The 27967-nt window shown below is 43.3% G+C and overlaps 1 protein-coding gene across 7 annotated transcripts in view; it reads right to left on the bottom strand.

The window, feature by feature from the left end:
* Positions 1-263: 263 nt before the first annotated feature.
* The window catches only part of PDE8B (phosphodiesterase 8B), a 256090-nt gene continuing 228386 nt past the window's right edge, over positions 264-27967 (bottom strand). For all 7 annotated transcript variants that reach the window (XM_037738186.1, XM_037738187.1, XM_017527688.2 and 4 more), the window contains 12 exons: positions 27114-27156; positions 22791-22868; positions 20494-20570; positions 18931-19095; positions 16380-16425; positions 15219-15354; positions 14161-14359; positions 9103-9320; positions 7647-7767; positions 6832-6999; positions 2656-2785; positions 264-2060 (listed from right to left, as the gene is read on the bottom strand). In XM_037738186.1, coding sequence (XP_037594114.1) covers positions 1951-2060; positions 2656-2785; positions 6832-6999; positions 7647-7767; positions 9103-9320; positions 14161-14359; positions 15219-15354; positions 16380-16425; positions 18931-19095; positions 20494-20570; positions 22791-22868; positions 27114-27156 — 1491 coding nt within the window. In that variant the 3' untranslated portion in view covers positions 264-1950. The remainder of the gene's footprint in view (positions 2061-2655; positions 2786-6831; positions 7000-7646; positions 7768-9102; positions 9321-14160; positions 14360-15218; positions 15355-16379; positions 16426-18930; positions 19096-20493; positions 20571-22790; positions 22869-27113; positions 27157-27967) is intronic.

Raw genomic sequence — 27967 nt, 5'->3', positions numbered from 1 at the left:
GCTCATTACTAGTAAGTTTGAATTTAACATGAAACTTGACATGACACTTAGTAAGAAGATGCCAGATAGCTGATAAATGTTACTTACCACATAGACCTGATAGTGAGATGATCAGAAAAAGACTGTCCTTGCCTCAAGCAAGCTTCTGAAGCCTAGGCAAGTTAGTTAGCTAGCTCCTTCATGTGGGATTCTGGCCTCCTGATTTTAATGTGCTCTGAAAACAAAGTGTGTGACTCATGAAATAAAGGACACTAAACCCCAAATTTGAAATTATGAAAAGTTTAGGCCAAAGAGGTAAAATAAAAACAGCTGCTGGGAATGAAAAATGGCTGTAGGAATTTAGTTACAAGTACTTCACAAAAACATTTTCATCACATTGACATAATATAGCATTACAATACAAAGCTGGCTGCTGCCCTGACCAAGCAAGCTCTCTTATCATCTAACAAAAATAATTTAGATACATTTCTTTGCATGGAATTGTCCTATTTTTCCATTTTTGGTACAAAACATAGAAAAAAACATTGGCACATTATGTAGTGATAAGTCATTTTTTCCCCATGTACAAGTTCCAAGTATTCTGCATTCCAATTTGTATTGGAAAAAAAGTAACTACTGATTCAATTAATTCAGTCTCTGTTTATACCTTTTAAAAATGCAGCATGAAGTACAGAGAAAGAAAAACTAAGTTTGTTTACGGAGTCTGATATTTATAATACATAAAGAAGGATCGGCTGGTAAAAGAAAGGAAAATCTCAAGTCTGACTTTATGTAGATCACAGAAAGTTGTGAAAAGAGCAGTATAAAAATATGCACTTGTGCTTTAGAAGCTTTTAGCATACAATTAATAGCTTAAAATAGTATTTACTGCCTCCCCATACGCCTATTTTCTGATATATTTACACCGCACAGTTTTAACATTGTTAAAGCAAATGGCATGATTTCAAATATAGATTGGTTAAAAATATCTGAACCCTGAAACTTCCCCATCCCCTCCCGAAATATCGTATATGTGGTGCATGGCACAACATACTCCATGGGCTTACGCCCAGAAAATTTGGATTTTAATAAAAATTTTAGACATTTATATAAACTTCTTAAAAAAAAAAAAAAAACTTGTCCAAGGGCATTGAGATTTAATGGCTTTTATATAATACTTGGTAGAGTGCCTCATGGCTGCCTCTGTGAGCCTGAAATAAGGGAAGCTCATGGACTCCCTCCCCCATGATGACATGCCACTTTTTCCCTCATCATAGATGGCTTTCTGTTAAGATTTATCCCTTTTACAGGAAAGTGGATAAACAGGCTGCTGATACCAGTCTAGAGAGGGCACTCACCAGCCAAGGCTGCGTTCTAACCTGGGTGTCACACCATTAGCAAGAAGAACCATGTAGCCATAGAGGCTGTGAAGCTAACTAGTTGATCTGTGTAATTTGGTCCTAGTTGTTTCACTTATTTTATGTAGTTTTTTTCTTAGATACATCTGTTCAGATAAACTTATGACTCCTTCAGATCGATGCTCTTGAGGAAGATAGTCAAGCTAAACAGCAAATATGACTTTTATGGGAAGGGATGAGCTGAGCACTAGCTAAGCCACTTAGTCACCATCCTGGGGGATGAACTCACAGACACCAAGGCTTTGCTTCCTGTGGCCCGCTAGTTACGGTGAATCAGCTCCATGGATTGACAAGGGTACACAGGATGACAGCAGAGCACAGGAGTTTGCCAATTTGTTCTGTCATTACGTGTTCAAACAAATGTGTATTTTTCTTCATGGACTATAACTTTCTAAAATGAAATTTGGGGACTTGAATGATTCAAGGTCAAATATTAAACATTAGCTCCTTCACCAGTACCTGTCATTGTCATTAGAAAGGAAAGCCTCTTATTTACACTACTGTGATTCACAGTGTCCTTTGTACGTCAAGAGGCCCCTTCTGTTGCTTGGCTTTAGCTGTCAGATGGAAGCCTCAGACTTTTGCACTTTAGGTCATCTAGTGTCTTCCAGTGTTTGTAGTTGTCAGCCAGATGTTGCATCAGGGCTGGCAGATGTGCAAAGGCTGCAAGGACAGAAAAGAATCAAAAGAAACCTGTTAAGTTAGACCCTAGGAGCATTTGTAAGGGGGGGGGGGGGGGGGGGGGGGGGGGGGGGGGGGGGGGGGGGGGGGGGGGGGGCGGCTATCTGGGGCAAGTTTGGGATCGGAATTAGAGGAGTGGTACCCTGGGTGAGGCCTTAGGCTGTAAGGACAAGTCATTAAACAGTAGTTTCTGAAATACAGGTCCTTTTTGAAAAGCTGCTTATCAGTGACATTATCAGAAGAACCTGTGATTCAGAGTAATTACATTTTGCATTCTTTCCAGAGTTTCCTCCAATGATAGAATAAAACTGCAGTAAGCTTCAGCAACATGTCCTTTAAAGAGGGAAAGACTCGCTCATCCAGTTATCAAACATCCATCGAGTTTCTGCACATAAGGTTCTGTGCCAGGTGCTGGGGTTGCAAAGAATGCACCCCACTCCACTCAGCCACAAAAAGCTGACAGCCACATTTTTTAAAATATGTATTTTGTTTACATTTAGGCCCAGCCTATGTCATTAAAGATAATCAAAGTATAATAAAATGTTCTTTGTGGGTGACAAAGCTGTAACTATCTTACCATCCCATGCATCAAACATGTCTGTTATGAAGTAGTCAATGAAAGATATCTGAGACTTGGGGATGCTACAGGTATTCCGGTCAAACACTGGCATCACCACAGGGAGCCCCTGTCTCTTCTCTTCATCAGTCTGTAAGAAAAAAACACCACCACATAGGGCTGTAGCACATGTGAAACACTTTCATGGTAATATCCAGTTTCTCAGAACAACCCTGTGAAAATGGGTCATTATCCAGTTTTCTCAATGAAGAAATAGGCTCGGCAAGGTCCTCAGACTTACATAAGTCAGCTGAGCCACTGTGACAGCACTCAGGCCTTCCCACTCTCAAGCCTCTTTGTTTTTATTTTTGAGATGGAGTCTCACTTTGTTGCCAAGGCTGGAGTGCAGTGGCGCAATCTCGGCTCACTGAAACCTCTGTCTCCTGGGTTCAAGCGATTCTCCTGTCTCAGTCTCCTGAGTAGCTAGGATTACAGGTACCTGCTACCACACCCAACTAATTTTTGTATCTTTAGTAGAGATGGGGTTTCACCATATTGGCCAGGCTGGTCTTGAACCCTTGACCTCAGGTGATCTGCCTGCCTTGGCCTCCCAAAGTGCTGGGATTATAGGCATGAGTCACTGTGCCCAGCTCCAAGCCTCTTACTTTCTATGCTATACCATACCATCTCCTGACACAATGATCTGAGGGTAGTTAGCTCCTTTTCTGTGATCTGCTTTCATTATTGCAAAGTAAAAGCTATTTTCAAAGTCATACAAACACTGATTATTATACCAAAACTGATATTTACACTGAGAAGAAGCAATAATGGGTAAAACTGCTAATGCCTTAGCATGACTCAACGAAGTAGCACCAAACTGTATTAATAGCCATAGTCATTGTACTATTCGCTGCCACATGTTTCCACTTTCAAAAAAAGTTTTGGCTGGGCACAGTGGCTTATGCCTCTAATCCTAGCACTTTGTGGGACCAAGACAGGTGGATCACAAGGTTACGAGTTCAAGACCAGCCTGGCCAAGATGGTGAAACCCCACCTCTACTAAAAATAAAAAATTAGCTGAGTGTGGTGGCAAGCACCTGTAATCCCAGCTACTCAAGAGGCTCAGGCAGAGAACTGCTTGATCCCAGGAGGTGGAGGTTGCAGTGAGCCAAGATTGTGCCACTGCACTCCAGCCTGGACAACACAGTAAGACTCTGTCTCGGAAAAAAAAAAAAAAAGTTTCAGGCTAGGAACAGTGGCCCATGCCTGTAATCCCAGTGATTTGGGAGGTCAAGGCAGGAGGATTGTTTGAGGCCGGGAGTTTGAAGCTGCAGTGAGCCAGGACTGTGCCACTGTACTCTAACATGGGTGAAGAGTGAGACCCTGTCTCAAAACAAAACAAAACAACAAAAAACCAAGTTCACTTAAGAGTGACTTCTTTGAAGCAGTTATTAATTGTATGAAATCTTGACCTTTGAGTACGTATCTCTAATATTCTGTGTGATTAATGTGATGAGATGGGAAGAACGCGCACTTGCACTGCATACCAAAGTCTCCTGATTGTCTGTGGAAAAACACTTACGCACTTGAATTGATCTGAACCAGCTCCTTTTTTCCATGGAGCATTATCTTTTACTCTGAAGAATGACTGTCAAACTATGATTGTTCAGATTTGGGTATTAGCCATGCAGCTTTTGAGGTGTGTGGAAATCTGAGTATTATGCACATTAAATAAGTCCATCATTCATTGAGCTGAATATTAAGATCTGCATTTCCTGGTGGTGTATTGAGCCAGAGGCCAGCTCAAAGGCTGCATTTGTAACTTTCATTTTTAGGTCACACTGGTGTATGAACATTAGTACATTCCTTTTTGGGAAAAGGACACCTAAATAGGAAGCTTACATCAAAAAACTTAAAAGCACATTTTTTTCATTCTCCATTCGCGCTGAGAATAACTAGGAGTAGTACTTCAGGTCCTCTCTCTGTGGGTCCTGGGAAACACACTGATGAGCAGAGCTTTTGGCTTGGCTCATTTCAGGTCAGTCGATCAAGCAGCCTTAAAATATCCACTGGTGTCCAGGGAGTCATTTGATTCCCCACCCCCTTCCTGTTCTTCTATCTGAAAAGCTGAGAACCACCTGTCCTACTTTTCTTCAATTCAGCGCCCTCTTTCCAGAAAGCTGCAGTTTACTTACTGGATTTCATGAACAGACCCTTCTCAAAAGATAAGATATAAGCAGCCACAAACAAAAATGTCCAGGCTGGGCACGGTGGCTCACACCTGTAATCCCAGTACTTTGGGAGGCCGAGGGGGGCAGATTGCCTGCGCTCAGGAGTTTAGGACCAGCCTGGGCAACACCGTGAAATGCCATCTCTACAAAAATACAAAAAATTAGCCAGGTGTGGTGGCGTGTACCTGTAGTCCCAGCTACTTGGGAGGGTGAGGCAGGAGAATTGCTTGAACCCAGGAGGCAGAGGTTGCAGTGAGCCAAGATCGCACCACTGCACTCCATCCTGGGCGACAGAGTGAGACTCCATCTCCAAAAAATAAAAAAAAGGTCCAGCATCACTACTCAGACATGCAAACCAAAACTACAATGAGATACCATCTCACACTAGTCAGAATGGCTGTTATTAAAAAGTCAGAAAATAAGAGATGTTGGCAAGGTTGTGGAGAAAAGAGAATGCTTATACACTGTTGCTGAGAATATAAATTAGTTCAGCTAGCCCCTGTGGAAAGCCATTAGGAGATTTCTCAAGGAGCTAAAAATAGAAATTGCCATTCAACCTAGAAGTCTCATTACGGGGTATATACCCCTCCCCCACCAAAAATAAATCATTCTACCAAGGAGATACCTGTACTTGTATGTTTATTGCCCCACAATTCACAAAAGATACGGAATCAACCTTGGTGCCTATCATGTGTGGACTGGATAAAGAATATGTGGTGCATATAAACCATGGAATACTACGCAGCCATAAAAAAGAATGAAATCACGTCCTTTGCAGTAACACAGGATAACAGCCTCCAGCTCTATCAAAGTGAAGTAATGTAGAAACAGAAAAACCAATTACCACATATTCTTTCTTATAAGTGGGAACTAACACTGGGTACACACAGTGGCAGAAACTGGAAGAGTGGACACTGGAGACTTCAAAAGGGAAGGAAGGGGGCAAGGGTTGAAAAACTCCTTATTGGGTACTATGTTCACTACTTGAGCCATGGATCATTAGAAGCTCAAACCTCAGCATCAACAATATGCCCTTGTAACAAACTTGTAACAGCCCTGCACATGTACCCCCTAAATCTTACTGGGTCCTCTGCTGGCCACTCTCCTTCCCAGTCCTCCTAGGCATCATCTATTCTTTATCCTGCCCTTATTTATCCTGCCTCCATAGTACAGTTCAGCCATGCAGACCCCGAAAAATTCACTACTTGGGGCTACTTCTTTGTCACCCACACACACATCAGTGCTTAGAGCCTTTCCTCGGGAAGTAGAGCTCTGTTTCAAGTGTCCACTTGCAGTCTACCTCTTTCTAGATTTAACTCCTTTAACTCTTTACACTGCCAGTTAAAGTGAACTACACATTGTTCTTCATGTAAAAATTCTATTTTCCCTCCCCTTGTTAATTTTACTCAGAATGCTTTGTTCTTCCAGAGTCTTTTCCTATTTCCACATTTCTGTAGCCCCTGTTTTATCTAGAAAAAAAAAAAAAAGGCTCTCTGAACTCCTGTAGCACTTAACATAAACTTCCTTAATATATGCTTCGTTTTTTGCCAATATGTGGACCTATCTACATCTCTCCCCCACTAGGCTGGGAACTCCCTGTGGCTGTGATGTCTTTACTAATCCCTGTTTTCCCATAACGCACCATGGAGACGCCCAGGAATAACCTAGTGAATGAATGAACATTTCTCAATTTTTGTGGAAGTTCTGGATCCAACAATTTGAGGATAAAAAGTTATTCCCAAAGGCTCAATTTCTCTCTCTTCTAGAGAGACTTTTTTTTAGTGACCAGCCACATCAGTCAGTTCCTGAGGGAAACAGAAGTCTACTCCAGGCAGAGGCGTGAGCTGCTTGGAGTAGCAGGGAGGAGTGGTTAACTAATTGGTAAAAAGTTACTCAGCTGGAGAATTCCCCAGGAGTTCCATGACCTGGGGCCCATTCCCCAGAGGGAAGTGGAAAGATGGCGCACCTGTGCAAAATACTCCTCAGAGATCCTCCCAGCCCATTCAATGCACAGGTCCAAGGGGCGGCATGGGTTGGCCACGTCAGCACACTTAATCATCATGCGTTTGATCAGGATTTGGTTTTCAGGGAAGTTCTTCCCAGCAGGGTTGCATTCATAGTCGCTGCCCTCAATCTGGAAAACAGGGGTCAGATCAGGGTTGGTTCAAGATGATGGGGAAGACCACAAGGACTAACTCACCAGGCATTCAGTGATGATCACAGTGGATCTTACTAGGTGTGAACCTTCTGTTTCATGTTCTTAAAATTCAAATTGGTAAGGATCTTAAGGCATGTCCAAGGTACATGAGTAGGTTTTACAACAAATGCTTCTGCTTTCTAGTCACTCCCAGTCTTATGATAGTCTTCAGGTACTGGTATGTTTTTAATGTGAATCAGGAACATTCTTTGTTCTTTAAAACACTCTCCAACTTTGAGGTTTCCCAAGAGCTCAACGAACAGAGAGATAAAGGCACTGGATTCTCTAACATGCCACCATTTATGCCAGACTCTGCTCATCTACGGCTCCTTCCATCATATTCTTTGGGCCTAGCTTTTTTGGTCAGTACTGGCTTTTTCTCAGGGCCTTTCTTCCAAGGAGCTCAGAGTTGCTGTGGGCAGTTTATTCTCATCCTCAAGAAAAACAATGGCCAGTCCTTTCAGTCCTTTACCAACTCCAAGCAAATAACCACCTCGCATTTGAGAGAAAATGCTTCGGGGCCAGAAAAGGCTGTCATGGAAATGTACGTGCACGTGCCTTATGGCATGGAAAGCGGTGCTCACCTCAGCTGCCATTGGCTTGTTGATGCTGTTCACAAACTTATTCACATGTTCAAAGTGTTTTGTCATCTCTGTTGCCAAAACCATGTCAATAATAGCCTGGCGCAGTGTTCGATAATGGTTCCTAAAATAACCAGAAGACAAAGGGGCTTGTTCACAGTGTGTCTCGAATTATAACGATCCTGCCACCATTTCACTACACTCCTCACAACCTAGGAGGAAGCTGGGGCAGAGTTAAGAAATGTGTGCAGATCACAAGAAGAGTTTACCTGCTTGTTCTCCCAAAATGCAGATGCTATTCCATTTTCCCCAGTGACAGCTGACCCTTCCATATGTGATTTGTGAGTATTTTAAAAAAGAGAGAAGATACCTATATCATGGTGGACATTTATCTGACAAGGTGATTTCCCTCTCCCTTTCCTTGAGAACATCTAAACAGTAAGGTGGCAGGAAATGGCAGGCGGGCATGACAGCCACATAAGCTGGCCCACTGCACTCTGTGCAAACATAGTGATTCCCATTGCACAGCAGGGCCATGGCCTCTTTCAGTGACGGCATTAGAAGATTTTCCTGTTAATGAGTAATTCTCTAGATTGCAGTGCATAGAAGTTGTAATGAATGAAGCAACAACCCTGCCCCAAATTACCATCCGATTCTATCACCTTTTTCTAACTTCAAGAGCCAGAATGGCTCTTGAATAAAATTGGCTATTGGAAAGAATTCTTTCTGCAAAAGTTTAAAATCCCATCCTTGATACTGATGAAACTGAAGCCAAAGCTGGAATAACTGATCTCCATGTTTTCCCAGTTGTTTTCTGGAGACCAAACTGACAGGCTCACATAGACCAGTGGTCCTGAGGCCCGAGTGAGCTCTGCGTTTTCTGTACACTGCACCCTCCCAGGCGTCTGTCCACCAGCATGGCTGGCGCTGTGTGGGAAACACGCATAGTCTGACTGCAAGATGCTGGCAGGCAAGAGGAGCTGCTCATATTTAACCCACTCTCATCAGAGGAGAATGCAGGGCTAGGGGAACCTGCCTGACACTTCATGCTCCTGCTTCTCTGTGGGACCTACTCACGAAGGAGTGTTTTAAGTGGCCGAATATTGAGCTGGGGAAAGATGGGGGTGGATCATTTTCCTTGAGTTACACAAAAGACAGGATGTCCTCATAGGAGGGTAAAAATATCTGCTGTACTTTCTAATAATACAATCAATATTTATGTAGTGTTCTGCAGTGTATAAAACATTTTTATGAACTCACTGAAGACTAAATGAAATTTCAAAATGTAAAGCCAGTCTGAAAAGTCAAATTAAGTTAAGGGCAAGGTTATTTTATCATCTGATACAGTGGGACAGCTATTATTTTCCCTTTCCCCGAAGAGGAAGCTAAGTCTTTGGGAAAACCTAGTTTCCCACTTAAACTTCACAAACTTGAGCACAAGAGCCCAAGCACAACAAACCTGTCAATATTCTTGAAAATGTTGCACTTGGTGTCCTTGACTGTGAGCTGGAAGGCCAGGGCGGTGTGGTGGCTCTCCAGAACCGCAGTGTCATTATAGAGCACAGCGAGCTCGCTGCCTGCATTGCAGAGGAACGAGTTGGTCCTTCCCGGGTGATCCACATCGTGGACCGTGGCAGCAATGAGGGCTGCCACCTCATCCAGCTGATCGAGGCTTCCCTGGGATAAGGAGGAGGCAAGGTTGAGCATTACCCACTGGATCTTGGAGACCTACATCCATCCCTGCCTGTACAGAGGGTTGGGTCAGAGGATTTGGGATTTTCAGAACGTTTTTAGCCTGTTGAGGCTTCCGACTTCCTGGATGTGGAGAGGCGGCATTGGACATGCAGCATCGCTTTACTCTGCTGTTATCTGTCGGGGAAACCTGAGCCACAGTTACAACAGATGCTTCTGCAGGAAGAGGCCCAACAGGCCTTTTGAATTGCCCACTGTATGGTATTACTGCCATAGCAGAAAGTGGCCTGTGATCACAGATATTACCAATTTGCCCACTTCTGAAAAGATTTTGAGTGTGCTGGTAGCAAGTGGCTCAGACACAACGAAATTATTCACACAATGGGGAAATGACTAGAGCTGAGCAGTAAAAGATGACCAAGGGAAAGAAGAAGGAATGCCAGGAAAATTAAGGCTAAGGGGGCTCTTGCAGCTAGGAACAAAATTCAGCTCTGGGCTAGCAGGCAGCAGAAGCAAAAAGGGAAACCCTATTTCAAAAGCTCTCATTATATAATTAACACAAACTGAAGCATGTGGGGATACAAGTGTTTTCTGAGCCTACAGCTTTAGGAGGGAGTTATCAGATGGGCAATGTTATGTAAGAGATGCTATACTATGAATGTATTATTGAGTGCCTACTAGGTACCAATTATCACCGCAGAGTGCCAGAGCTGCCGTGATGATTTACACTGGCACGGTCTGCACAATGGAGTTTGTCATACAGAGGGAGAGAGACAAATAAATTTTAAAACAAATAGAAGTAACTTACTGTGAGATGTGCCAAGAAGGAAAGTGCAGATACTTTGGAAGTAGAACCATGGGGCCTGGTCTACTTTAGGCAGCACTGTCAAATGTATTTTTTGCGATGAAAGAAATGTGTTCTATTTGTGTTATCCGACAGAGTAACCCCTAGTTGCATGCAGCTACTGGACACTTGAAATGTAGCCGTGCAAATAAGGAACTGTATTTTAAACTTTACTTAGTAGCTATGTGAGGCTGATGGCTACCATATCAGATAACATGAGTCTAGAGGGGGGGCACTTCAAAGGGAGTGATTTTTATGCTGAGCCTGAAGGAGAAGCAGGAATTGTCCAGGCAACAAGCGGCAAGAGGGGAATTCCAGCCAGAAAGACCAGCCTACATGAAGCTCCTAAAGTCCAACCAAAAAGGCCTGTCCAGGAAACGTGAAGAATATCATCGTGGCTGAAGGGGAATAGCGAGTGAGAGAGAAAGTGGTCCCCAAGATGAGGGGTCATATTTTTGGTATTCTCAAAATTTGCTCTAGGAGAGCTGCTGCTCAGGGGAGGAAGGCGAACCTGTAGCTCAGCACTGTCCTGTGAGGGCACCCTGATGGCCAAGGGGCTGCACGTGCGTGTGTTGCTTTAGCATTGTAGTGGGCTTCCCTGAAAGCTCTGTCCCCCCCAAGAAGGGAGCCATTTCCATTCCCAGCGCTGACCCCATGTAACTGGTGAGCAACCCTGGCTGACCCCAATCAACACAACAGGCCTCCTGAGTGGTGACAGCAGAAGTTACTCTTTCCAGCTCTGATTCTGCGGTGCGTCAAGGGCAAGCACACACAATTGGGCCCATTCCACTGCTGTTCGGGAGAGGCCACAGTCACCTGCAGGCACATTCAGCCGTCTCCAAGCTCAGGACCCAGGACTGCCCCAACTGGGCTCCACCTTCACTGACTGTATCTGAGCAGTGAGAACCCACAGGGCCAAAACTCTGGGCCTCCAGCTAGGGCCCCTATGGTGTGTTTAATCCTGCTTGGAGTCTCAGGCCTGTTTATTTTTTAATTCTTCAATGAAATAGATTCAAGTAACTGGGGTAGAAAACATAAAAAGCACTAGATGGAACACACCTTTCCTTCCAGCTAACACTCACTTAAACCATGCCCTCGCTGACTTTTACAAAGGTATCAATAATGGGTCCCGCAGTTTTGGTGGGCACCAGCAAGGCCTTGTCTGACCAGAAGTGGCTGGGCGGTTGGGAAAGAAGAGAGGCTAGCTCAGGAGCAGAGGAGAGAAGCAAGCCCCTCCCTGTGTCAGGGAGGAAATGTCCGTGGGAGAAAACCCCACCAAACCTGCAACTGGCAAAATTCCAGTCCCATGGAGGTGCAGTTACCTCTGCATAGTTTTTTCCTTCTTTAACCACTAGGAATAGATTTGGATCACACTGAGGAACATAGGCCAAGAGGGTTTCATTCTAGATCTGCCTTTCAAGTAGTTTCTTACTCAGGATAAATATTCATGTATGCCCAGATACTAATAAAGTTATGCTTGCCATCCTGGCCTCTCCACTTGCAATAGTTCCCTGGAATTGGGTAACGTTGAGAGCGGATGGGGTCTGTTGCCAATTGAAGGGGCTGTTAGCTCTAGGCATGCTAGCTCTACAGCTGGGTTGGCCATGCTTTGTCATAGTGACATTAAGAATTTTAGCCTGGCCAGGCATGGTGGCTCATGCTTGTAATCCCAGCAATTTTAGAAGCCGAGGCAGGTGGATTATCTGAGGTCAGGAGTTCCGGACGAGCCTGACCAACATGGTGAAACCCCAACTCTACTAAAAATACAAAAAATTAGCTGGGTGTGGTGGCGTACACCTGTAACCCCAGCTACTTGGGAGGCTGAGGCGGGAGAATCACTTGGACCTGGGAGGCAGAGGTGGCAGTGAGACAAGATGGCGCCATTGCACTCCAAACTGGGTGACAAAGCAAGACTCCATCTCAAAAGAAAAAGAGAAAAAAAGAATTTTAGTTTATCAAAAAGAAATTGGGAGTGAAGATGACACAAAGAGGTAAGAAAATGCTTTCTGACCCTCTTTGTCAGGGCCAGCATATCTGGTAGAAGAGGCCTCAGGGGTAAATGTTTATGGACCCACCAGTAATCATAGTAACTAACCCTCTGAGCACAGAAGCCTCTTCCAGCTCAGTTCGCCAAGGCTCCTTGCAGCTCTACGTTTTCTGATTCTCTGGCAGGGGCTGCCAGCATGAGAAAATGTGTTTTGAATTGTAAACATATTCTGTCTAATCTTAAACTTGTTTCTATTGCTGTCATTTGAGAAATCTAATCAAACTCCAAATACACTAGCAGAACTCACAATTTAAAGAAATATATTTTGGAGGAGGGTAGTCAGATACAATCAAGTTACTAAGCATTCCCTAATTTATCAAAGATTTAATCCGTGTTTTCCTAGAGTGGTTCTGCTTGAGTGAGGCTCACCTCTAACGCAAGACTGCAGAGGCTACTGATTGCCTTGGTCTTGGCATTAATGAGCTGGGTGCTGATCTCAACTGGTAGCATGTGGCTTCAGTTGTGAAATATCATGGTATAAAAAAGAGGAGCATGAACCTGTAGTAGGAATCCAAGGTGTTTTCACTCCTCAAAGAAAGGTTTTACAGAAACTATTAGTTTCTTAAAAGTAGAAGATATCACTATTACTATTAGTATTTTAAAAGTAGAAGACAAAATTCTTCAAAAGCATTACTCTGGCCAGGCACGGTGGCTCACACCTGTAATCCCACAACTTTGGGAGGCCGAGGCAGGCAGATCACGAGGGCAAGAGATTGAGACCATCCTGACCAACATGGTGACACCTTGTCTCTATTAAAAATACAAAAATTAGCTGGGTGTGGTGGCGCAGGCCTGTAATCTCAGCTACTTGGGAAACTGAGGCAGGAGAATCACTTGAACCTAGGAGGCAGAGGTTGCAGTGAGCTGAGATCACGCCATTGCACTCCAGCCTGGCAACAGAGCCAGACTCCATCTCAAAAAACAAACAAAAAACAACAACAAAAACCACAAAAGCACCATTCTTGGGCCACATTGTTTTCTTGCTGATCAAAGTGAAGATCAGGCTGCCTTTGGCAAAACTGAGAAGAAAACATCACAGCCCACTTCCTATTTTCATGCCATTTCTGCTTCTACCAGTCTCACTATAGCTCTTCTTAAGTACCTATGATCTTAATCCTTCATCAACACCTGTTCTAAGAAAATGATCTAATGTCAGGCATTTACAGATTGATGTGAATGTCAGTCCCGATATGGCACTTCTCCCAGGGGTATGTAAACTTTTAAGTTTTAGGTCTAGTTGTAGCAAAAGAATTTATAAGCTTTGGTGTGCAAGTGATGGTAGCTGGGGAGGAGGAGAGATGGGGATCTCTTGCCAGTTATAAATAGGGCTGCCTTTATGTAAAGAACAGGGCATTCCTAGAACTGCCCTACAGATCAGCAGTGGTACATGACAATATTGAACTCCAGGACTAAGGGATACGGAACTCTTTCAGAATTATGCAAAAGTCATTAATATGCAGATATACACAGTCACACACAAAACACAAACATCTATGTATGTAAATCGGCGTAGAATGCAGAATGGCTATGATTAATAGGGGGATTGTAATCTACCAATGGCCAAGTCCCGATACTAAAATTTAATCTATACATCTAGTAACCATTTGCTGTTACAATTAAGTTCTGTCCTGCAACCCAGAAACACAGCTCCTAGTAAACATTTGGAAAATGGGTTCATGATCTGCCATGCATATAAAGGAGGCTCTATAGTGACATAAATTATTATTTTTAGTTTTTGGAGGAGGGGAGGGCTAGCAGAAAGGTCCATGTCTTTATAACACCAAAGTGACTCGTCAATTTGGTAACAACAAAATAATTTTTTTAAAGCTGTTAAGTTCGTTGTAAAATAGCTGTTTGCCTGATGTATTTCCTAAGATTAAGTTCTTGGCTCTCCCATCGAGGCAAGTAACTAGGTCATGCTATCAAAACCCTACCTTCACTCTTTCCTTTCCAAGGAAGAAAGCGGTGGCGTGCAATACGTCGGCAGCATGGGTGGAGTTGTGGTAGGCGTTGGAAGAGTGGTAGTTGGCTTCGATCACTTGGAACCAGGCCCGAAGAGTGGTTTCAGAACAGTTTAAAAATTCACATACACCAAACCGAGAGAAAACCTTTAAGCCCAGGTAAACCAACGGCCTGAAAAATAGGAAAACCCACCCTAGTTCATTGTATTCACTGGCCCAGAAACTTTTCTTCCATGTTACTGGAGGGTGGAAGCATTTTTCTTCCGATGATAGCTTCACACACACAGGCGTATAAAAGCATCACCTCCAAAGATTAGGGGGTAGGATCTCTCTGCCTCCCCAGCCACCTCTTTGGAACTAGATGCTTCATGGAATTATTTCTAGATGATCTCTAAGCCCTAGGCCCCTCAGTGGCTCTGGTAACCAAGAAATGAGACTGGCAATCCCTCTTCATCTCCACTTCCACACCAACCTTGCACTTTATTTATGCTACCTAAGGAAGTGACTAAGCTTAAGGACAAAAGGAACAGCTTGGATGGTGTCAAAGTCCTATCATTTAGAGTCCCATTGCTTATTTACGTTACAGGTGAGAATCATTCATATCCTATTGACCAAGCCACTGGGAATAAACAGCTTTCTCCTCATATAGGAAAAGTCCTTTTAGTTATCTTTCCTCTGCCTACAGGATGGAGCAGACAAAAAAAAATCTATAGTGCTCTCAATTCCATACTGTAGGGTAGAGCTTGGAGACAAGTTTGAGGCTGAGGATTCGTAGAACTCTTGGTTCACTAGCACAAAGAAGGGACCTGTGGATGCTCAGGCGGATCCCACATCTTACTAATAACCTCCACAAAGGAGCTCACTCAAGGCCACAGTCTCTCTGCTCATTCACCGCTACTCCAGCATGACACAAGAGCCAGAACCTGTGAGGTCTCTCATGGCAAAAACGTATCTCTCTCAAAGTTTCCAAATGTGAGAGTTTGAGTGTGGCCATCAATCCTGCTCTGCCTTCAGCCAGAGAAGTCACATACCTTTTATGTGTAACCGCTTCCAATTCAAAGATGTTGAAGTCCCAACTCTCCTCATTATCAAGTAATTGAGAGATACAAGGGGGAACATCATTGATGGTTATTGGCATCGCCAGGTGACTGTGGCTCTGGTGCACATCTGAGCAAACAGATGGGTTGTGGAAGACTGGTTAATTGTGGAGTCTTGGGTGCCCGGGTATCTGTCATCATCTTCATGGTTACTGCTACGAAGTCTTAGGGGGTGGGCTCGGTGGCTCACACATGCAATCCCAGTACTTTGGGAGGCTGAGGCAGGCATATCACTTGAGATCAGGAGTTCAAGACCAGCCTGGCCAACATGGTGAAACCCCATCTCTACTAAAAATACAAAAATCAGCCAAATGTAGTGGCACATCCCTGTAATCCCAGCCACTCGGGAGGCTGAGGCAGGAGGATTGCTTGAACCCAGGAGGCGGAGGTTGCAGTGAGCCAAGATTGTGCTACTGCACTCTACCCTGGGCAATAGAGCGAGACTCTATCTCAAAAAAGAAAAGAAAAAAGAAAAGTCTTGTATTTCCTAGAGTAGGAACATTTTCACTTCAAGATTTTTCTGGGGCTGGGTGCAGTGGCTCAGGCCTGTAATCCTAGCATTTTGGTAGGCTGAGGCAGGAGGATCACGAGGTCAGGAGTTCGAGACTAGCCTGACCAACATGGTGAAACCCCATCTCTACTAAAAAAGAATACAAAAATTAGCAGGACATGGTGATGCGTGCCTGTAATCCCAGGTACTCAGGAGGCTGAGGCAAGAGAATTGCTTGAACCTGGGAGGCAGAGGTTGCAGTGAGCCAAGATGGCACCACTGCACTCCAGCCTGGGTGACAGAGCGAGACTCCATCTCAGAAAAAAGAAAAAAAAGATTTTTTGTTATTGAACTTCAAGACCCTCAAATAGAAAAATAATTCAGTTTAACTCTGCTTAAATGTATAGAGATTTACAATTCTTACTCTAACCATGCTCAGAGCAGTAATTTTAATTAGTGGACTAGTTTTAGATGTAGACCATATTGATGCTTAAACTCAAATGAGAGTAGCTGGAAGTAACGCCTCCCAGAACAATAATCACAACAGTGGGGACAGCACAGGCTGGAGGCGGGTCGCGGCAACAAGCAGACAGATGAAAACTTACTCTTTGTAAACACATACTCGTTTCCTGACAGCCTTCTCAAGCCGTCCTTGAATAAAGGAAGAGCCTGTTAGAAGCATGCTTTATATCCATTATCATTCTCCTCTTTCTTTCATTAGAAAAAGAGATTTGAATCCCGAATAACCCAATCAATCTGGACATCTAAGTTGCGGCAAAGCTCAAAATTAAATCAGAACAGTTATCAGACAGATGACACTCTCCCTTCTGTAACTATGAGCCCCAGAAGGTGGAGAACTGGGATAGAGTGAATGTGACCGTGCTCAGGACTCACAGGGAGTTGTGGGTGGGCCCTGTTGTGAGGCCATCTTCCTCTCCTGGCATTTTCAAGCCATGTAAGTGAAATCACAGGAGTGACCTTGCTTCAGCTCTTGAAGGGATCCCACTCACCCTCAGAGGGACTGTGTTACTTGTGTCTTTAGACTTACATTTCGAGGAGCTGAAGACATCAGCCACATTTAGGGGATTACCTTCTAATGTAAACTTTTAAAAAGATTGAGCTATTTTTTTGACTAATATCTCAACTAATTTTTTCCCAACTATTTTGATGTTTTTAAACATGGGCATTGCTTCTTGCCTTTTAAAGAAGAGTTTCTGGGTTTGAGGTCCTTGGAGATGCAGCATCAAGAAAGTGGATGAAATGCCAATGTTCTGCCATATCCAGGCTCTTGAACTATTCCCCAAATATTCTTGAATCTCAGTTTCCCTCCTTCCACCTTGGATCTCTGAGTACCTAAATTACCTAGATCTTTGCTTAAAAGTCATTTTAGAAATGCTTACTTGTCATTCCCAGCTGATGTGTGCTAAGGTTTAAAGTAGTATTAATTAATGAAGGACTCACCTGAAGTTATACCTGGGATCTTTAGGCCCAGAGCTTAATTTTTAAAATTCAGTAAATATGGAAGTCACAACAACCACAACTGTCCTGCCTCTAAACTGTGTGTGGCAAGGGATTCCTGGCTTTCCTTGCTGTTCTCTCGCTGTACTTCCCCAAAACCACATAAAATTGAGGTGGAATCACGCACTGGTTCTTCACAGCATCCTCTGGAGAGGAAACCCAGGACGGTATGGCAGTGAGGTAGGAGGAGTCTCGGACATGGGGCCAAACTGAGGACTAGGTAAAACAGGTCCAGGGCAGAAGCATCTCCCCATAAGCTATGTGCACCTGTGTACCATGTCAGTTTATTGTTGCCATGGCAACACCCAGACTTTTCCACCCCTTTTCATGGCAACAACCCAGAAATTACCACCCTCATCCTAGAAATAGCTGCAAAAACTGCCCCTTAATATGCATATAATTAAAAGTGGGTACAAAGATGAGTGCAGAACTGCCTCTAAGCTGCTACCCAGGGCACACTGCCCATGGGGTAGCCTTGCCCTTCAAGGAACAGCCCCCCTGCTGCTACTGTCCCCTGCTGCTTCAGTAGAAGTTGCTGTTTAACACCACCGGCTCGTCCTTGAATTATTTCCTGGGCGAAGCCAAGAACCCTCCCAGGCTGAGCCCCAGTTTGGGGGCATGCCTGTCCTGCATCAGCAGCAGGGAGGGAACATGGCTTGCTCCCAGAACCATATCCCTCCCACTGCAGTCTGTGGTGGCCACTGTCTTGCAGAGCCCTTGCCGGTGCTGCCTAGAAGCTGAGGTCTGCATTGCATTAGGTGGAGTTAACAGGCTCCCCCAGGAGCAGGAAGAGAACAAGAAGGCCCTCAAGTTCCAGATGGAGAATGGAGGGGAAAGCCAGTCAACACTCAGCATTTGGTGGCAGGGCTGCACAGAAACCTTCAAAGTCAAACTCATACATGATGTCTGGACTTTTTCTCTAAAGAATTCCAGCTTCAGACTCTGATGGGGAACTCAAATAATTTGAATTTTTTTTCCTTTACTTGCTGACAGATGATTATGAAAGCCAAACAGATCACAGCAAAACACTAGAACAGGATGAGGAGTCCCTAGAAATCAGCTACTCTTGGTGGTGTAAATGGTGCTTTTTGGAATGTGGCAGTAAGAGGTTCCTTCTCCCCCTTCCCTCCCTGAGCCAGAACAGCCCCAATCTGCTTTTACTTTATAAATGGTACTTCTATACTAACTTTTATTTAAATAAAGGATTCTATAGTTAAGATTAAATGCTACAGTCTAACTATAAACCCTTTCATTACATAAGGAGTCAGGTCCATGGAAATGAAATCCAATACTATACCAGATCAAGGGAAAGCAGCAGGAATCAAGAGCCTGCAGACACCCCTCTTGCACATGTAGCCCTCCATCAGTTACCCACTGACTCCCTGCAGTCATAGGAAGACCGAAGCACTGTCCCCATGGCTATGGTAGGTCAGCCTTACGGAAAGACAAATGCAAGAGTCACTCAAATACCACTACACATATAATATGTAAATTCCAATGCAGTTGCTTCTGACTATGCTAACATTAGTTTACAAGCAACAGGTACTTCTGCAACCACGGGTAACAGTTCCCACATCAACTGAACTCCAGAGGCCCCAGATGCCCCTCTTGCTTTTCTGGTTTTGCCTCATCACTCACAGTCATCAGGCCTCCAACAAGATCACTGGTGTGGGGATCTTCATCTTTGGTACCCAGCTGAGGGGAGTACAGTTCTGTGGTCCGTAAAATCTCTAGAACTCTGTCCAGGGCTTCCGCTACTGTGACTGGGCTGTTTTCTTGGGCTGCATTGATTATATTGATAACCTAACAGAGTGAAGAGAGAATATAGTTGAGGACAATAGGATTCTGCTTCACCAAAGTCATATGTATGCCCAGAATCCAAAAGAAATCAGTTGGTAACCGTCTCTTATTCAAAACGACCAGCCCCTTTCACGGTACCACCCTTCTTCCTGAAGCATGCTTTTCTCCCCACGGGCTACTGGTGACTGTTCTCTTACCTCAGTGACTAGGCTTCCTCGGGCTCCCATGCGGATTCACCTCCCCAGGCCCTCCTTTACCGGTTGGAGTGGCTCAGAGATCTGTTCTGGGCCCCTCTCTCAGTCTCTCACTTCCAGAAATGGTATTTCATTTCCATGTCTTTGGACACCTATGATCCACAGCCAGGAACTTTCTAATTTACCTCCCAGCCCTCAGCTTCCTTTGACCTCCAGGCTTGTACATTCAATTCCCTACCTGGCATACCTACTGGAATATCTCATAGGTCTAGCACTAAATACACAGTCTCCTTCCCTTCTCCCCACAAAAAGCATGTAAACACACACAATAAAAAAAAAAATCAAAGAGAAAAGCTGTTCACCTTTTGTGGTTTCTACAACCGAAAGCCCTTCTATCCACCTTATGCTCACGCCTGAAACCTGGGAGGCCCTGTTGACGTAAGATCTGTCCCCATTCCTCTCCCAACCCTAGCAGTGTAATTCATCACCAAGTCCTGTTGGTCTACCCCAAAATATTTCTTGATCTATTCATTTCTCTCCACCTCCACTGCTATAATTCTAGCTCAGCTACTTCTAGAATAGCCCCTAACTGACCTGTTCTCTTGCCGCCTCCAATCCATTCTCTGCACAGTAGCTGGGTATTCTTTTCAACAAACGTATCTGGTCACATCGCCCACCCCACACCTGAAACTCTTCAGTGGTTTCCACTACACACAAACTAAGATACAAACTCCTATGTCCCTGCTGACCAGAATGAGTTGAGCCCTGTGCAACTGACATCCTCCTCCTCTCCCCCCTGCTTACCAAGCTCCAGCCACTACGACTTTCTTTCAGCTCCTTAAATGTTCCAGTCCCTCTTTGCCCATCGCTGTGCTTTTCTTCTTGCTGTTCCTGCTACCTGGAGTCTTCTCTTCCTTCTTTTCCTGAGTAATATCTATGCTTCAAATCTTGCTTCAAAATGACTCAGTTTCCCTGACTGCCCCTCTCATCCAGCCCACTTAAGGGCCCTACTGTAACTTCCTCTCACAGAACCCAGTCCTTCACTGTCCCGACTGTAACTTAGGACAAGATGTTTATGTATTATGTGTTTACCTGCCTGCTGTTTCTTCCGCTAGACTGAGCTCCATGATGTCTGTGGCTGTATTTTCAGAGCACAGCCCAGTGCAAGGCCCCCAACTGCAACATGTGGACAGCAGTCACCACTCACCTTTGTGATGGGAGCCTCGATGGTCATGGAGTGGATCCTCGCCATGGACGGATAACGACGATTTTGCAGGCTTGGTGCTGGGAAGAAGGGAAGAAAGCTGTGTCCGGTTCTGGTGGCTCAGTGTGTTTAAGTGCAGCAAAGGCGTCCCTTCATGGATGGGGCCCACTTCTCACAGGACTGCCCTCCCTTCTAAAAAGCCATGAATTCACCCATCTCTTCTGTCAAGGCTGATAGCCCAACTGCTACTTGTCCGAGTCTGGAAAGGTGATCCAGCCTGGAACTTCGGTGGCAGGAGGGCTTGGTGAGCCCCAAGTCCACAAGGGCATTTCTGAGGTGGATGGGGTCCAAAAAGGCCTCATTCCAACAGCCTAATGACCCCCACAGGACCCACTTTTCCCCAATCACCCAACCCCAACTGTTGTAGTTCTGTGACTTTCAGTCCTAAGGCACTGGCCGTGTAACCAGATGACTGCAGCCAGCATGGGAAGGGAGGCAGTTCATGGTTAGAGTCAGGGCAGAGGATTGAGCCCATCTCAGTCTGAATTAGGGCCAGTCACTCCCCTTGCCCATGCCTTTAGCCTCTTAACTCCCAAAAGTTCTAGTTCAAATCTACAGAAACTTTCATTAAAAAAAAAAAAGTTTATTTTTCTGAATAGGTCATGTTCATACTTGGTTTAAGATACCAAGAGTAGAAGCTTGGCTTTAAAAGCACTGTTCTCATCAGATCTTCCTACCGCCCCATCTGAGGCAGACCAGAGGGGTAGAGTCCTATTTCATGGAAGGGATCACTGAGCCCAGCCTGCAGCAGAGCCTGCCTCCTGCTCAGCTACCTCTGGGGTCCCTCTGGCTGCCGGTGCAGCAGCCACTGCAGGCCTGCATGCTCTTCAGCCTCCATCGTGCCCATGCTGGAGAGATGACAGTCCCCTTCAAGTTCCACTCCAGAAACAGTGAGTCCACTTCAAACTCCCTCATCCCTTATCCTCTCAGTCTAAAATATTCTATCTATCCCCTCAATCCATCTCAAAATCCCTCAGTTCATATTCTTTTGAATTAGAGACGTATCTCCGTCCCTCAAGTGCCCTGTGAATCTATCTTTTTTTAAGCATCTTTGATCCTTGCTTTGTTAGCCACTTTCACACTCAGCCTTCCCATTGTAGCCTAAGCACTGGAAAGTCCCTCCCCCTTACCCTTTCTGTTGACTGTCATCTCTTTTCTATCACAGGCACTAATCATCCCCTCCTCACACCCCAGAGCCTATCCCCTCATCTGCCAAATAAAAACCAAATGAGCGAGTGAAATCTACTAGTCTGTTGTCCGCTCTTGAGCTCTGATCTGCACGGCATCTAATGCTGCTGGCCACTGCCTTTCTCAATCCCCTCTTGTTTTTGGTTCATGTGACATGCACTCACATAGTCACCCCAGCTCTTCTGTCCTCTTCACTGGCCTTATTTCCACTACCCACTTCCTGAGACTGTGCCTTCAGACTCAGGCTTAGACCCTCTCCCCTGCTTTCACTACATCCACATGAACAGACACCGCTTAGAGATGTTCTGTGTCTCGCTTCACCTGTCACCTCTAGAACTGCCAAATCCATGTCTAGAGCCCCGAGTACCAGGCTTGCAGTTGGCTTCCTAGACATCTCCGCTAAAATAAGATTCATCTTCTCCTTAACCCCAACCTAGCCAAACCTGCAGACATTCTCTTTTCTGTAAATACGACTTAAAATGTCCCAGACACAGAGGAATGAAATGTCAGAATCATCTTTGACTTTTCTATCTCCCTGCGAATCCAACTGTTTACTTAGGCCTGGCTGATGGAACTCAAAAAATACTTTGCTAAATTCTGCTTTTCAGGGCAGAAAACATTTTGCTAAATTCTGCTTCACAATTTCTCGGTGACATTTCATTAAGGAGAAGTGAGTGCATATAGCTAGTACCCTGAAAACTAGGTTTGTGTTGGGAGTTGGGAAGGCAGGACTGGCTGCCTCTCTGCCTCTAGCACCCAAGATTGACCTGTCTAGCTACTGAAACTCTGAGTTGCTTGGGTGGTTATGGCTCAACGTTTCAAGCCATCAAGAAACAAGCATGGAGTCCATCCAAAGAGAGAACAAAGACTGCACAATAAGATTTTTTAAAATAATTATTAAAAACCCTAAAAACCTTTCAGCATACTGAAAAAGAAGCTGGTGGTATTGAACCCTTACTCTTTGGAGTTTATATGCTGATGAATTTTTGAACATATTCCTTCATCGTTTTCTACATTTTAAAAAGGTCAAAGGAATCTGAAAAATGTCTTACCATCACTGCCTCGAGATGATATCGATTTCACATCAATGGACTCTTTCCTCCTGTTCTTATATCTGAATGAATGAGGCTCTAAGGATTTCAGATTAGAAAGGGAAGGTGATTAGTTTTCAGTGTATTCACAGCAGAGATTCAAACATGTTTTTTCTTTATTCTCTAAAGAAAACAGAGTTAGCTTTTAAGCACTATAAAATAATTTTAAGTCAACCACTTTCTTTTCAAATCATAAAGACACACAAAATTATAGTCATATTAGTTAAATGACCTTTTTAATGGTGCATGTTATATCACAGTAATATAGCTTAGTATCAAGGGTTATTTAGTTCCATGAATGTAATTTTGAAAATAAACATTAGGCCGGCCACGGTGGCTCATACCAGTAATCCCAGCACTTTGGGAGGCCAAGGCGGGTGAATCACCTGAGCTTGGGAATTCAAGACCAGCCCGACAAACATGGAGAAACCCCACCTCTACCGAAAAAAATACAAAATTAGCTGGGCATGGTAGCGCATACTTGTAATCCCAGCTACTCAGGAGGCTGAGGCAGGAGAATCACTTGAACCCAGGAGGCAGAGGTTGCAGTGAACCAAGAATGTGCCATTGCACTCCAGCCTGGGCAACAGAGTGAAACTTCATCCCCCCACTGCAATAATAAAAGAAAAGAAAAATAATTTAAGAAAATAAACATTAAAAGTTGAGGGACATTCTGTGGGGGGGTTCATCTCGACTTGAAAGACAATATATTCAACTGGACAGGGAAGGCTTTTATGGGATATTTTAGGAAATATGGTACTAATGAAACCTATAGAGATTTAAATAAGAAATTAATTCAGATGAATTTTGGGCACCTCTGAAAAGTCAGACTTCCAGATGGTCTTCTAGATTCTCTTTGAGGACGGATTTCATCAAATGATACATACTGATGATCATAGGAAAGGAAGATAACAGTTTTAGATTCCTCCAAAATTTCAACAACTAAACTCTCACCCTTGTCCCTATTTTCCGGGGGTAGAGGTGGGAAGTGGCACAGGCAAACATTTAAAGAATTTTGGCCTAAGTCTTTACAGACTTTGAATTTAACACTGAAAATGCACCATCATGTTAATGTAAAAACTAACAAAAAGCATATGCCACCAGTGAGCGCCGAGATATAAAAAATGACAAGGCAGCAGCGTTGGCTTCAGAAACACACATTTTCAGCGCATTTGCTTCTGGTGAGAGTAACTCATAAGCCAGTAGAGAAATTTAGCTATCATACAGGATTACTCCTCACCAGGCTAAGACAGGAGGCAGACATGCAAATTTCAGCAGGAAGAATGCGTTTCTCAGATGCCAATAAATGATCATATTCCAAGAAGGAAAAAAAGATGCTTCTTTAAGAATTGCCTAGTGACACAAGGTGCAAGAAGCCTAGTAGTTAAGGAAACTAGCTCTCGAGCCAAATTGCCAAGATTCAAATTTCTACTGTGCCACCCAGTAGCTGTGTAATCCTGGGAATGTTACTTAACTTCTCTGGGTCTCAGTATCCATGTCTGTAAAGTGGGGGTAATTAAAGCATCTTATTTATAAGCTGTTGTGAGAAATGAGTTAATATATGTATAGCGTTTAGAACAGTGTCTGCCAGAGTGGGCATGTTGTGCATGGAGGCTGTTAATTACATCGGTTCATTTGCATGTATGTCTTTAGACACACGTGATCCTGTTACACTGTTCTACTACTTACTGTTTTCACTGTATAATGTCTTAGACACTTCTCTAGATCACCTAAACCATTTATTTTAGTGTCCTAAAAATCTGATTCAACTAAATAAAATGGTTAAATCAAAAATTGAGACCGAATTATATTTATACAGAATGAAGTGAAGGTGGAACTGTTATAAAGTTAATCTGAACACCATAGCTACAGAGCCTTATCTTAAATAATCTCATTTAAAATATTTATTATAACATCTCTTTTCCTATTTTTTATCTTCCATATTCCACCTTAGTAACTTTCCTATCCATGCATATATGTTTCAATATATATTTTTAAAATTATCTATAAATAGTATTTTATATTGATGGGATTTTTATGATTGGGATTTTTACATTTATATTGGTGGGATCCATGATGTTGCTGGGATCATGGAATTTCTGAAACCGTGAGAAACTAATAATGCTCACTTGTGAGACCCTTGTTTTAGCCTATTCAGAGACTTAATTATGTACAGTCCTAGCATTTATTTAACAAGTAATAAATTAAGTCTAACTTAAAGATTTAAGATGAAATGCAAGATTAAGGAACCCAAATTCCTCAAAATGTAATTTCTAAACAAAACTAAAAGTAGAGAGGTTAGCTTCAAGGCTGTGGCCCAGGCTGGCTGGCTGAATTGTAAGTCATTCATTAGAAATTACTCAACAATAGATGATGTTTCTTCTTCCTGATTTTACCTCAGTTAAAATTAAGAGAATCTATAGGAATAGAAATGATTAAAAGTTTGGAGAAATTATTCTTCAATAAAGGCTAACGTCAGGCCATATAGAGAATTCATTGGTCATTCTTTCAACAGATGTTTATATGAATTAGAAACTTGAGCCAGAGAAAGGATAAAGGAGATGTAAATGGCTGTACTCTATGGCAAAAAGGAATACTGGTGCCACAAATTAAAAAAAGAAAAAAAAAAAGCTCCACTTAGTACCTACTTTGTGCCAGACATTGTACTCTGTACTTCAAATAAAATAATTATGTCATTTAATAATTACGACAATTCTGAAAACTACATAGGGCTATCCCCATTTTATGGGGCCAGGCACAGTGGCTCACGCCTGTACTCCCAACTTTGGGAGGCCAAGGTGGGCAGATCACAAGATCAAGAGTTCGAAACCAGCTTGACCAACATGATGAAACTCCGTCTCTACTAAAAATGCAAAAATTAACTGGTGTGGTGGCTCACGCCTGTAATCTAAGCTACTCAGGAGTCTGAGGCAGGAGAATGGCTTGAACTCAGGAGGCGGAGGTTGCAGCGAGCCGAGATCGTACCACTGCGCTCCAGCGTGGGTGACAGAGTGGGACTCTGTCTCAAAAAAAAAAAAAAAAAAAAAAAATGTAAGCATGGAGAGAGATTTTGTATGTAGCCCAAGATCAAAGAGAATAAATGGTGGAAACTATACTTCCAAGATGAAATGGTTTCAATTTACCAATGTTTGCTGAGTATTTGTGCAGTGTCTATTATGTACAAGGCAATACTGGGCACTGCAAAGGACATGAAAATGCTTAGAGCTATTTCTGGCACCCAGAAGCTCCCAAGTTACTTAAAATAATACCCTTGCTCAAGTGCTACAAGAAATTAACTAAAATGCATGTGAGGGAGGGAGAGAAAGAAAATGCACTTGTGTGTGAAGTGTCGATTATGTTATTCCAGGCTGTTCATGCCTAGAGAGTTTTCAGAAAGGGGGCAGATAGATACCAGTTAAATGCTAGTTACTGCGAAGCATTATACATTTCCTTCTTTAATCCTCATTAACAATGAGATAGGCTTTTGCCAATTCATTTTACAAATGGAAAAAAACTGAAGCTTAGAGCAAATGAAATCTTACCAAGTACGCTAGATATGATCCACCTCATCAACAAGAGGGACTAAACACTGAGCCCAGGGTCTGACGTTATGCATTAGTGGCTGGGAAGGCCACCAACAGAACAAAGAATGTTCCAATTCTTGGCAAGAACAAAAAAAAAATTCTTGGTAGCAGACTGATTTTTTTTCCTCTCTAACAATCAAAAAATTCCAGACTTTCCACTTGTAGAAGTCATCAGGCCCAGCTCCTGTTTTTGTGGAGGAAGCCAAGGACCAAACAGAGCCTTGCCCAACATATGAGATGAGCGAGTAGGAAACCGAAATAGGAACGTGGTGCTTCTGCCTCCCGGGCCAGGACCTAGTGACATGTTCCAACTGTACAGTCACTGATTACTGCAAAGCAAAGGGAGCAAAGCAAAGGGAGACTGGACAGGGTTGAGCAACCACTGTACCGTCACCTGGGTCACATTCAACCAGTGTCTCCCCCAGACTTTCTGGCCACTCTTTTGGGTTTATCTGTCCTACATGGTATCTAGCCAAGGAAAGAAAGACAAGATGGGGAGGGCATTCAGTGGAGAAGGTTCAAGGACATTCTAAGCGATTTCTGTTGTTCTTCTGGCTTGCCAACCCTGAGATATGAACACACAGATTTTAGTAGTCCACCTTCTGGGGTGGTAGCTGTCAACCTAGACTTCTTCAGAGAAATGTATACACTTGAACCCACAACTGCCTCCTATGTTAGAGTTCAATTGAAGTATTCTCACCTGTCTGAGAATTGTCTCCTGAATCACGATGAATCTTGTGAATCTAAAGTCGTTCAAAAATTGGTAAAAGAGAAAGATTTTAAATATGCCATTAGCTATATTTCTCAAACAACTTAGTGAAAAAGCTCTGAAGACAACAAAAGCAAGAAGCTGCACATATAATATGAACAGATGAAAGTCATATGCCAAGTGACACAACTACAAAGTCTCTATCACTTTCAGACACTTAGAGAATGGCTGAGCCTGAGAGCAGGAAGACACCCAAGGCACATACTGTCTAGGCAGGACATCTGCTTCTCCAGGCAGCTCTTTTCTCATTTTGACAGCCTACAGAAATGCAGAAAGATAAAAGATATAACTAAATATAAGTTTTTATAAGCTTAATACATAACCTGTTTGTTTCAGATATGTTATAAAATTTTTCTGTACGACAGAAGTAATCTGAATTTAAGCTTAGGAGTTAGAAAACATTTCCTACAAAGCTCTTCAAATGCTCCAGTATAGACAGTCAATTTATAAAATGTTCTTTCACAATGAGATCTGAACTTTAGATGCAGTTTTGTACCTAGTTCTTTCTCATTATCAATTTTTTTGTTAATGATTTTGTACTAATGTTCAATAAATATCTGTCAAATGACAAAATGAAGTCATTAACACTAGAAATAATAAGTGTGCTTTCTTTGGGATCCTGCATTTCTTGTTTTATAACTGACCCCAACACTGTTAGTGGGGTACATTTAGTTCTATCAAACTTATAATCATGCTGCTTCACTGCGAAATCCACCTACTTTCAAGTGCTCAGACCATTAAATCTTTGCAGCCACTCAATACACGGGGTAGGTTAACTTGAAAAA

This window comes from Cebus imitator, unplaced genomic scaffold (assembly GCF_001604975.1).
Source record: "Cebus imitator isolate Cc_AM_T3 unplaced genomic scaffold, Cebus_imitator-1.0 Scaffold50, whole genome shotgun sequence".
In the NCBI taxonomy this organism is placed as follows: Eukaryota; Metazoa; Chordata; class Mammalia; order Primates; family Cebidae; genus Cebus; species Cebus imitator.
This window is presented reverse-complemented; position numbering and strand designations above follow the sequence as displayed.